Genomic DNA, 13,010 nt, shown 5'->3' with positions numbered 1-13,010 from the left:
AGAGAAATCGACGGTTCTGACGTGAGATGGGTAGAGAAGTATTTATGACCTTGTCAAATGAACGTTAAGAGTTTATCTTGTTTCATACTCCTTGCGTGAAAACGCTGGAAAAAGGAAGAAATGATCTCTCATTATTTATTTTAATTTGTTATAAAGTTTAGCAATAGTTTCGTTTTACTTAATTTGTATTTAAATATAGCCTAGATTTATAACCATAAACCATAAATCAAATACCAGTACCAGTACCGTACATCAGATTTTTTTTTACTTGCCCCACAGTTTGGGAAATAGTGACATAGATGAAGTGAATGGTCTACACATTTTAATGAACATAATATTAGCTTTTCATTTAATTTCGCGTGTGTTTCTTCGTGGAGTTCAGATATTGTAGCTGCATTATCGCATCCACGAAGGTCGTGATTCTTCTTCTTCTAGTCAGCTTTTTGCTGCTGGGCTGTTAGCTCTTTTGCAGACTGTGCCAAGGAAAAATAGTGTGCTGTTCTCAGGGCCGCCGCTACTTATTGTGCAAAGTATGCATTGCAAGCAGGCGGTCGAATGCAGGGGGCGGCCAAATCATTATTCCAAAGTTCTTTTTTTTTTTGTTTAATAATAAAAAAATGTCTCAAATAGTTTATATAAATTCTAATGATTCCATTATCCTTTGAAAGCTTGGGAAAAAGAAGTTATTTTGCAAACTTTATTTTAAAAAAATGAATGGAGCGGCGCGCTAGGGATTCCCACTGGTATTTCCATTTCTGGCCTTGAATTTTCGCGGGCTATTTGTAATATTTGTTTCGAGTCGAATAGCCCGCCGTGTAAGTAGATTAGTAATTAAACAGTCAATTTTGAAACATTTTAACTTAGTTTTAAATTAATTTTAATATGTAATTACCTATATATAACGGTATTTAAATTTCAACGCTGGACACTAAATTCTATCCTCCCCATACGGGGGATACAGGCCGTAATGGTAGTGGGCCCTGATTCATTGAACCCCCTTCGCGCCACGCCATACTGGAATTACGCATTGAAGGGACATCTACAGATTTTGGGCCTAAATGAAAATAAGTAATCAGAAGAAAAAAAAAGATACACATGTGACATAGGTCTATGATTAGATGAAAATCTAGAAAAATAAATTGTTGATCCACATTTAGATTCTAATGTAGTCTCTAAATATGTAGTCTCTGTAAATATTTAGATCTAGATCTCTGCATTAAATTTTTTCCCCCAAATTTCATTTGGCATATTATCTAGATATAGACTTGAGTTCTAGTAGAGCTAGGATTAGGTAGAAATATCAGGAGGAAAATGTAACATGGAACTAGTAACCTTCGAAATCAAGAACGATTTCCTGTTTCACTAATGACGTCATTTTCATGCGCATTGAAACTAGGGGCGTTGAACATCCGCCATTTTTGTTATCCCTTCAAAAATTCTTTTGAAAGGGTTGTTCAACTACTGAAAAATCAACGCCATCTTATGTCTACCAAATATTTAAATTGAATTGTCAGTCGAGGGCAACTATTTGAGTGTTAAATTTCGCCATATTTTCGCCCCGGGATCATATAAACCGGGGCATTTAAGTGTTTGTTTACACCTATCTGCAAAGCGGAAGCGAACTACTGCATCAAAATGGGTACCAAAGATGATGAATATGATTATTTGTTTAAGGGTAAGAAATCATATTGCACTCAAATATTAACTCAAGTTGGCTTGACTTTTATCGCTCAATTTACTTAATTTACATGCTGGGTTAGAAGTAGTACTATAGATCTAGAAATATTGATCTAGATAGGAAAATAATAGTATTTAAAATCTCAAACTTAACTTGACCTGGACATAAAAATTCCTCAACAAAGCAGCCACAACCCACTTTTTCTAATAATAATAACACTAATAGATCTCTAGTCTAGATGTAACTAGATCTAGATTTAGTCTAGAAGTCTAGTAACGTTTATAGACTCTAGTTTAGTAAATAAAGATGCTAATTTTTTAATTGTTAATTTCTATTCTATATTTTCTTCCTTGAAACTTCCTTCACTGGCTTCAGACACTTCAGTCAAATCCCCAATCCTTGGCCTTGAGTTGGCTTGAGGTGAGGGGTAGATTATCATTAAGTTAGACTTTAGACTCACACTAGAGTTCTAGATCTATCACAGATTCACATTTCTTTTTTATTTGGATAATAGATCTAAAATAGCTCTGTTCCTATGACGCCTATGTATTCCTACTCTTAGTTAATAAAACATTTTATTTAATAATAAATTGATCACATCAATATCATCATTCATCAACTCCACTCAACACCGAACACAGATTTCCATTTTCCTTTTCATTGAACTAGTCATTGAACACCACTAGTGCAAGCCAATTGCTAAGAAATTATATCTGATTGTATTAAAAGAAGTAGATTTCACTTCTGCAATATTTAGTTATACAGACTTATAGTCGTATAGTTATAGACTTATAATTATTTAATTAATTTATTGATTAGCTCTAATTTAACTAGACTGGATCTAGAACTAGAGATATTTTACAATTCCAGGCACCTATAAAAAGATTTAAAATTAAGATCTAGAGTCTAGATCTAAATATTCTAAATAGATCTAGATTTAGATATATATTTTATCTAATTCTAGATCTAAAACTAAATATAATTCTAGTCTAGATTTTAGATCTAGATGTATGTACAGGACTAAGATTTAGAACTAATCTATATCAAGGTACATCTAATTATATATTTAGACTACAGACATTGACCTGGTCTAGTAGCTCAAGGCTCTAGAAATCTGGAATGTGTAGATGAAAAAAATAAGATAAAAAAAAGATAACAAAAGCAGAAAATTCTTGCATCTTATAAACAGATATATTGTTCGCCTTTCTTATCCTTTATCGAATCTAAAATTTGAAAAGGGGCAAAATTGGCTGTTTTAACTTTGTATAGGTCTAGATCTAGTATTTCACATTCAGGACAGTAGCCTACAATTCTGTGGGATTGTTTAATTACTTTAAATATATTATTATTTTTATTATATGCATATTAAAAACCAATCAACTGTTAATGAGGCTGCTTACAGATCTATATCTATTCTCGATCTAGATTCAATTTTTTGTAAACCACCTAATTCAGGTGAGAGTTCTTTTGAGATGAAAGTGAGAAGGGCAAAGGTTTTAATAGAAGAAATATTGGTTGAGCTTAATCTCTCTCTTAGCATGATAAAGGGAATCAAACTGATGTTCCCTGACTTGCAGATTGTATCTTCTGTGGCAGATTGAAAGTTCGTTATAGTCACTAGTGACTTGCTAGTTTCCATTACTTATGCATGCCTAACTTGAAAGAATGAAGTCAGTGGCATTCATGGCATGAAGATGTTTGCAAAAGAAAGGTTTTAATTATGCTGACTAAAATTATTAAATTCTTGATTCCTTGCGCCATCCTTCAACACATCTGTTTGTTTTATAAAATGACTTAAAGCATCAGAATCCAGAATAAATAGCTTTATCTTACAACTGCTATTCAGCAGACTCAATAGCCCAGCTTTTTATATTTGAAACAAGTTCAATGACTAATTAGGATTATCTGCCTGAAAAAAAATAATTAAAGTGTTTGTTATTAGTGATTGTAGAGGATACCAAAGCTTTCATTGCTGACTCTGCAAAGAATGGTTGGAAATAAAAAAAAATTGAATTCTTTCAAAATGTGATAATATAAAATATTTCCGGTGTCTGGGTACCTTGTAAAGAAATTGCCCATAAACAAAACTACTTTTATAGAATTAGATGTCACTGATCCAGCCAAACCATTACGTCTGGTTTAAGTCTAATTTCCATTCTTGGAATGTGGAATGCACTAGAGGCATTATGATCATAAAATCATTGCTAAGTAGCAAGAACCGCATCATTCTAACATATTTTAGAAAAGTGTATGACAAAGATTAAAAGTGTAAATATTTTGCCACATGTACAAAATGTCTTATATAACTTAATGCTGTGTTCACTTTAGGATTGATGCATTTCATGTATGTTACGTGCTTGAATGAATATATTTCTTTATATTTAGGAAAATACACATTTCCAGGTCTGGGAATACACATTTCCATTGTGGCATGTAGGCATCTCTGAATTCAGGTCCTTTCCTCCCCCACCCATACACACCCCTCTTTTTTTTCATAAACCAATTATGGTAAAATCAACCTAGATATCCCTTTCTTTCTATTTCTTCCTTGCCCCATCCCCCTGTTGTTACCGGTCATTGACTTGTAGCACCAAACTGCTTGTGGACCACTAAACTCTAGTAAGCATAACATATCTTAACTAAAAGTAAGTTGCTGGACTTATTGTTGTATTGTGTATATTGGCTTAGTTTTTCTATATTTAGAAACATACACATTTGCTGACATGTCATTGATAGTGTGTCTTCTGACTAAGAAGGTTTTTTTTTCCACCTTATTAATTATATTAAAGAAAAGTAGATCTATAAAATGAATCAAATCAAATGATTAATTATTTCTGTTAAAAATGTCATCAAATCTATCTACACTGATACATCAGAACATGTTTGTGATGGGGAGGGAAGAACAGATTGATTATTTTGTAAAATGTCAGTTATAGCAACACACTTGCATTTAATTAATTTTGACTATATCTGCATGTATAAAGAGGCCATAACTTGATCTGCACAGAATGAAGTAGTAGTAAAATATTAGGGTTTGGAAAATTTATTTCCTCTTCAGTAAATTATAATATGAATGAAATTGTAATTTATCTTTGTCTTTCCCCATGATCTTGTATTTAAAAATCTACAGACATTGTCCTAATGTGAAGATGATTATTATTTCAGTTGTTTTGATTGGTGATTCTGGTGTGGGTAAAAGTAACTTATTGTCAAGGTTCACACGCAATGAATTTAATTTGGAAAGTAAAAGCACTATTGGTGTTGAATTTGCCACAAGGTAAAATATACTTTTTCTAATTTTAGTTTTGGTTTATAAATAGTTAAATGCTCTTTACAAATGGGACCTTTTTTTACAAAACATTATATATCAACTCACTCTGGCCAAAAGTTTGTACATATTATTTCTCTGACACCCAAGCTGAAATTTTGCACAATTATTTCTTTTACCTGGCAACACAAGAATTAATTTTAAAAAATTAACCAATTAGTTAACTTAAACTATTGGTAATAAATTACTTTGGTATCTCAAACTAGTGAAAGAGATAGTACTTGACTGATGTGGTGGTATAAGCTGAATTAATCCACTTTATATTTGGTTGCTGTCTCAGGCACAAACATGAAATAGAACAAAATATATAATTATACTACTTTTCATATTCATAGACTCAGTGGTTACCGCGTTGCCTTGAGAAGCCCCAGAAGGCTTTAGCCCACAAGTTTGAATTTCTAATTGCACAGATTTATATTGTTAGTCTAGATCTATTACAAATTTAATTCCATGACTGATCCAAACTAATTAATACACATTAATATAAGCTTTGTTTTAAAAAAATTTTTTTTTTTTTAATTTTTATGTTTAATTGTTACAAACGTTTAAGGAGCATACAAGTAGATGGCAAAACAATTAAAGCACAGATTTGGGATACTGCTGGTCAGGAAAGATACAGGGCTATTACAAGCGCGTAAGTTATCTCTTTTTTAAATTTATCCAAGGATCTTAGTTAAATATATATATGTGTATGTATGTAGTGATCAATTCCTTTATAATTTGAGATTGGTGACAATGTTACTACTATCTTTTGCTAATTACTTGTTTTGTACCAAAGTTATTCAATTGTATGCATATAATGTCACAGAATCATGCTAATTCTTTGAAGATGTGTGGCAACAATGTTGAATTCTAAGAAAACAACTATTTCATGATGTATTGGTTCTGACCAGTGTATTAGAGAGGTGCATGAACTAATACATTACATCAGCATAATTCAGTTTTTGAGAAACCAGAAAAAAACACATTCAAATTAAAGAATTTTGTTGTGACAGACATGTATTCTTGTAACATATTCTGAAAAAAAACAACAACCCCAGATCTCAGCTGTCACTATGCTGTAGCACTTCCTAAAAGCAATCTGAATATACCTCCCTTTTTTTTCAATTTACACCTCATTTTACATCCATTGTAAGAATTCGCAGTTGAACGAGTAAAAATTATTTTCCTGCTCTTTGTTTACCAAAATATTGAGAGAAAAAAAAGGTTTTGAAACAGGCTTTCATCATAAGTTAATCCTCTTAAGTTTTGTTATTACCAGGTATTACAGAGGTGCTGTAGGGGCTCTACTAGTGTATGACATAGCTAAACATCTCACTTATGAAAATGTTGAACGGTGGCTTCGGGAACTCCGTGATCATGCTGACCAAAATATTGTTATCATGCTGGTAGGAAATAAAAGTGATTTGAGACATCTTCGAGCTGTACCAACAGATGAAGCTAGAAATTTTGCTGGTAAATAATTAAATACTATAATTTGTTGTTTAATAATTCACAATTCATTTATTTATTTTTAATGAATTTCACCATTTTGTATTTTTACACACACATCACATATATAATTTTTTTTTTTTTTTACAGAAAGAAACAATCTTTCGTTTATTGAAACATCAGCCCTAGATTCAACAAATGTTGAGTCAGCCTTCCATAATATTTTGACTGGTACTAAATTTTATTGTTTTATGTTAATATTTAGAACTTATTTAGAAATGGTTTGGACCATTAAGCAGAAAACCTACCATTTTGTAAAACCATTAAAAAAACGTGTTATAATGAGGCCCATTTTTTGTCCGCAAAGTCCTTATTTTTTAAAACTGTCATCATTTTCGTTACTTTTTATGGTGCAAAATGTAAATCTTGTTTTAGTTTCTCTCAGCTTGGGCATCTATGGTTCCATTTCATACATTTATCACACCTGCCTATCCTTATGCAAAATGCATATTTTTTACTTAAAATATTTAGAAAATGACTGCTAACACAGATTTAGCACGTTGTGTTGCTCATTTCATATCCTTTTTTTTTTCCTCTCTAAGCTCACGTACGAGTATTTACGGAACCCGCTTTTAAACAAGATTATATTGTAATATAGATCTATTTGGTCTAGACTAGATCTATAATACTATTTTTAAGTACAGGGTTCGTAGCGCTCCTAAAAACTCCTAAAATCTCCTAAAAAATGAAAAGTCTCCTAAAATCCTAAAATTCTCCTAAAAATTGCCGAAAGTCTCCTAAAATTTTGTCCACTCTCCTAAAATTTTTACCCAATATTTTTTAAAAAATATAATTTTGCTTATTTCTTGCTAAAAATGTGAGGGGAAAAACAACAGCGTAACTAAGCATTCTGATCGCATGACCTTGCGGGCTGGCTGTGTTAATGAGCTAACCAGTGACGCGTCTACATCGCCTTTCACCCACTTGTGAAGCGCGACCTCGTGATTGAAGATGGCCTTGGCTCAAGCAAGCATTTCACCTGGCAGTATTTTTCTGAAGTCATTTATTGTTACCACTAAAGACGCGCTAGATCTAGTCTGTAGTGACTATTACCTATAATTAGAGCAATTACAAGACTAATTTGTAGGCTACACTCCTCCGGGCCCTCCCTCACCTAAAATCTTCTTGTTGTAAGTGTAAGACTAAGAGTGACTTCGCGTGGAAAGTCCGTAAATCTTCTAGATCTAGCTAGTATCTAGTAACTGTAATAGTATCTAGATTTAGATTTAGATCTACTGAAGATAATTCGCACCTAACCTGAAAACTCCGTGAATTTTTGTCAATCTACTGATCTCGATACATCTAATGTCTAGATTACTCTAGAAATACGCTAGATTCTAGATTTACGCTAAATCACTTTGAGTCTAGTGAAGATAATTAGCACAAAGAAGTGAAAAGCCCGCAAATTTAGACTCTAGATCTACGGTATATCCAGTGAAGATAATTCGCATACTGCCACGAAAAGTCCGCGAATTTTAGTGACTTATGTCTAGACTCTAGATTTACTCTAAATCACTAGAATCTAGTGAAGATAATTCTCACACAGCTGTGAAAAGTCCGCAAAATTTAGTGACTTAGAGTTAAAGTCCGCGAATTTTAGCGAATTAGATTTAGAGTCTAGATCTTCTGTAAATTTAGTGAAGATAATATTCACACAGCAGTGAAAAGTCCTCGAATTTTCGTGACTTTGATCTAGACTCTAGATATACGCTAAATCACTAGAATATATAGAGTGAAGATATTTCTCTCACATCCCTGAAAAGTCCGCGAATTTTAGTGACTTACATCAAGAGTCTAGATCTACTGTAGATTTAACGAAAATATTTCTCATATAGCTGTGAAAAGTCCGTAAAAATTATTTCACTCGTAAAAAGCCAGGGAAACTATATGGTTGAAAATGATTCTGCTAGGGAAAAAAACCTCGAATAGGTCTAAATCCCACCCCCCACCTCCATCCAAAAGCCATTTTTTAGTAAGCAAATGTCAACTTAACATTCAAATAGGCCAATATTGCCCTATATATTACTGGCTCTGTTTATGAAAAGGATTTAAGTTAACTAATAGAAGAATAAAACATTACCACAAATACACACCATGACTCTAGTATCTATAAGATACACATAGGAACTAAAAATGTACATTTCCATCACAGAGAATATACATCATGAATAAGGCATCTCTAAGAATGTTTCTTATTTAAAAAAAAAAATGGAAAAGTAACCATTTGTAATGTTTTTAAATAAATCTTTGAAAAAAAATGGTTGTTTGAGGTTTTGGGATGACAGTCAAGTTGTTACTAGATTAAAAGATAACTTTCATTACATTTTCTGTGGACATACCACAGCTGATAACATTGTTTCTGTGGCATATTGGCAAGATATTTATTATTTTAAATAACAATAATTGATTTGATAAATGCTTAGATTTGTGTATGTTTTACTATGTATCACTCAAATGGATAGGAAACACACACACACATCATACATTTTATCCTTAAAAAACCTCCTAAAATCTCCTAAAATTTTGTCATGGAAAAGTGCTACTAACCCTGTAAGTAACATATCTGTAATCTTTAAAATATTGTAAATAAAAGACCCAGACAGTAGCTCTACATCTCTGCTATTAGGTTTTAATTTACTAGTGATAGTTCCTTATATTTTATGGCCTAGAATTAATAAAAAGGGAGAATAGTCCTCTTTATTATTTAGATCTAGATCAGAATATTTTTGTTTATTTATATATATATATATATATTGCACTTTACAAAATAATCAATTGTGCAAGTGTTACACATTCTGGTGCTAAAATACACATTTTGACCATTAGTATTATACATTTGGACTTCTTTTTAGGTAGGCATGTCAGCATTGGGTTTAGCTTGATAATCATGCCACAACAATCTGCTCCTGATGTTTCAAAGGATAAAATCTAAATCTATGGACATAAATCAAGAGTAAAAGTCCTTAGTTCTTGACAATATTGTCATGTACAAGTAAAGTAAATGAAATACACTTTTCAGACCTAAAGATTTCTAGAGCAGATAATGTAAAGCTCATCTGTTTCTAAGGCAGATGATTTATAAGGGTGTGAAATGGCCAGCACAACAACCAACTGCTTTATTTTCCCAACCAACTAATGTCTGATACCCACTGGAGTTGGATGGACTTGGGGGCATCCCCTAAATCTTAGAATTCAAATTCCTAGTCTCCACCCAAACCCCTTTGGGGGCTCTTTGCTACTCACCCACCTTGCCTGCTTGACAAACAGAACTGTTGGCAAAATCTTAACAAAAAAGTAAATCTACATAGTGAATATTGATATCTAGAACTATCTCTATGTAAATCTAGATGTAAACTACATGTAATTTTTTTCCTGATGCTAAATGGTTGCTGAACTATTACAGTGTAAAAGACCTGCGGTCTGCACTCCATACTGTCGTATCAAACCCTGCCATTACCTGCAGGGGGTTTGGGCTGGGGCATAATAATCATTTTTTCACTTCCTTATTCTGGGTCTTTTGGGTTGGCATGTCTAATCAGTAAGGTTTTAGTTCAAATCCATAGTAGGGCTGCAATTTTCAATTTATGAAATCCTATATTCATTTGGCATAAATAGCGTGTTAACCATTGTCATTAACATTTAGCCACAGAAAAAAAAATCCTCTTTTTTTTTTTTCAATCTGCTTATAGATTATACTAATTCTATTTCATTTTTTTCATCATACCTTACTGCATGACTAAAAAATAAGTATTTAAGAAATGACAAATATCACTTCGTTGCCCACTCTATGATTTTGTCAATAATCATTTGTGTTGAAATGGATATTTAATAAATGGATACATAATTTCATTGGTCTACAGAAATCTACAAAATAGTTTCCCAGAAACAGATTCGTGACTCCCCTGATGATGACAACTCCCCCAGTTCCAATGTGCAGACCATCACAGTGGCACCTACTGACCTGAAAGGTCAGAGCAAGAAGCAGTGTTGTTCTTAATGACTGTCTAGACAATTATTCACTTCTTTTCCTGGTTTACGCCCTTTTTGTTTATTCCAATTATTCATTATTGATATTTAGAAACTGATTTTTTTTTATAACTTAGTATAAATAAAATATATTTTCATTGGAAATGTATCGATTTTTTAAAATTATATTTTTTTAAGTCAGGACACAAGAAGACCATACCTTGATAATTCCTGATAAGTTACTTGACTAAATGTACACAATTGTGCTAACAAAATGGTCTAACCAGAAATTACCCTTGGAGGAGCCAGTGAGGGGAGAGGAAATTTTTTTTTTTTTTTTACTTAATTTATTCTTGATAGTCTTGTAGAAGACTTGTATAAAAGTGGAATTCCTCAAAAAGGAGGATAGCGACATTTCTTGTACTACCTGAACCATTATTCCATGGTTTATCTGGCAGGTGTTGTTATGGACAGGCATGCGTTGAGTCAGTATGTACTTGTGTGTAAACTAGCTCTTCATTATTACCATTTTTATCATTTGACATGATTTAAGGAGAACTATTTTATGTTGTTTTTAGTTGTTTGTTTTTTTTAATGACTATTTATAAAGAGTCAGTTCATTGTCTTTTCATGACCCCTTGTCCTTCATTGAAAGTGGACTACAAAGATTTGTAAATGATTGACTATGTTGAACTGTTAAGTTTGTGTGGCCTGTCAATAATGATCATTATTTGTATAAAACTTCTGATTAGTGTGTTGTTCTTTGCTGGGGATCAGTTTAGAATAACCTTGTCAAACACCTAACAAGAGTTGTAAGAAATAAAATCACTTTTAATAAGAGAAAAGTATGCAAGCCTTGACAGCATCGTTTTGTTTAGGATATCATTTGTACAAAACTGTATAGCATCAGATGGCTAATATGAAAAAAGAAATGTAAATTTTTTGTTTGTTATAATCCTAATTTGAAAAGTTGGGTAAATTAAAAAGAAATTTTCTTGATAATTCTGTGATATTGTCTGTTCACGTCTATGTGTGGCCAGCGCATACAACTGTGTTAATGAACAAATGAATGACTCACTACTTAGGGCTAACCACACATGAAACAAAAAAAAACATTGATGTGCAACTACATTGCTCTTTTTTTTTTCTTATTCAATTTTTTCCCCCCTGTTTATTTTGTATTTATGCCACTTCTGAAATAGCTTATCTTTTCATTAATCAGGCATCATTGCTCTTTAAAATTGATAAATACAATTATCAGACAAATTTGCCAGCAATTATCTTCTTTCTTTATTACTGGAGAGAAAATCTTAAGAAATTTCTATTCAACTTCTTTGACAGTGTATTGCTGGACCTGTATTGAATTGGTCTTTCTTTCACTGTATTGAATATATGCTGCTTGTATTGTGGATATGTCATTTATGGAACCATACATTTAAGTTTTAAAAAACAACTAATCATTGTCATTCAACCATGCTACATTTTTTGTTGGGACCAATGAATGTTTATTAGTTTTTGACCCAATAATTCTATAGAAATTGTCATTTCAAAAACGAATGACTGCTTTGATATATATGACCTTTTTTGTGTACAAAGTTTACTTTGTATTGACTTATGATGCCACTAGTCTGTGACCTGGACTTGTAACTGCTGTTGTATTAATTGCACAACTATCAGAATATATTCATTATTGATAGAGCAGGATTACATAATTGGATAAGTCCCCTTTAGTTGACTATCAATATACTATTTTAAAGATACTCAAATTAGCCTTCCCTCTTTGTAAACCTGCCATTTATTTTGAAAAGTGAAAACTGACTTGAGTTTATAGACTTGTTAGCTCACCAGTTGGTGTCAGTTCTCTGGAGACTTTAAATGTACACTAGTCTCCCACTACTTATGAACTTTTCACATTATTTTGCTTGAGTCATTGAAACTTAGTCCTCTGGCTTGGTAACACCGATGAATGTAGACTCACCAGGCCAGGGTGTGTGGACACTGCCACCCCTTGACATTGATATAGAACTATTGGGACTTACTGTGCATAGCTAGAGATGGACATGATGCATTGTTTTTTATATGCACCTTACTCAGTGTAGTCTTTGCTTTCTACTATTGCTGTGTGCTTTCAAGATTAGAGCAGCCTTCATTTGGATTGGAAACAACACAAAAATGTAAAAGATACTAAGCCATTTTTATTGTTTTGAATTTTTTGCAATGACTGGCTCTTGTATAAGTTTGATGTGCTATGTACCTACTAGTAATTGTGTGTATGACTGCCTGTTTGTTTTTGATCTATAACTGGTGTTGGTTATATTCACTGTAATGTTGGTGCACAAATTTTTACCACTAATGGGGATATGCTAGGAAACAAACAGGGTTTCATTCTAGAGTAATTTACTCCTGTTTTCTCAATCTCTAGTTGTCATGTCAAGCAATGTTGTTCCTTTTTTAATGCTTGTTATCCAATCATTTGTGCGATAAATGTCCATAGGATGAAAGTGAATGTAACATCTTGGATGAAATAAACATTCAATTGCAACAACT

The 13,010-nt window shown here is 32.5% G+C and overlaps 1 protein-coding gene across 1 annotated transcript; it reads left to right on the top strand.

Moving 5' to 3' along the window:
* The first annotated feature begins 1,373 nt into the window (after window positions 1-1,373).
* LOC106054741 (ras-related protein Rab-11B-like) lies at window positions 1,374-13,010 on the top strand. The gene is made up of 6 exons (XM_013210733.2): window positions 1,374-1,675; window positions 4,844-4,955; window positions 5,557-5,640; window positions 6,268-6,461; window positions 6,588-6,668; window positions 10,358-13,010. Exons 1-6 carry the CDS (start codon window positions 1,636-1,638, stop codon window positions 10,492-10,494), a joined length of 648 nt encoding a protein of 215 aa, XP_013066187.1. The 5' UTR covers window positions 1,374-1,635; the 3' UTR covers window positions 10,495-13,010.

The sequence above is a fragment of the Biomphalaria glabrata genome, chromosome 18 (genome assembly GCF_947242115.1).
Source record: "Biomphalaria glabrata chromosome 18, xgBioGlab47.1, whole genome shotgun sequence".
Taxonomy (NCBI): domain Eukaryota; kingdom Metazoa; phylum Mollusca; class Gastropoda; family Planorbidae; genus Biomphalaria; species Biomphalaria glabrata.
This window is presented reverse-complemented; position numbering and strand designations above follow the sequence as displayed.

What these genes read in the sequence shown, in the direction of transcription:
- LOC106054741 (XM_013210733.2), top strand. Translation starts at nt 1,636, where the DNA reads ATGGGTACCAAAGATGATGAATATGATTATTTGTTTAAGG. An exon ending in ATATGATTATTTGTTTAAGG is followed by an intron (nt 1,676 to 4,843) that starts GTAAGAAATCAT and finishes TTATTATTTCAG; the next exon opens with TTGTTTTGATTGGTGATTCT. An exon ending in TACAGGGCTATTACAAGCGC is followed by an intron (nt 5,641 to 6,267) that starts GTAAGTTATCTC and finishes TGTTATTACCAG; the next exon opens with GTATTACAGAGGTGCTGTAG.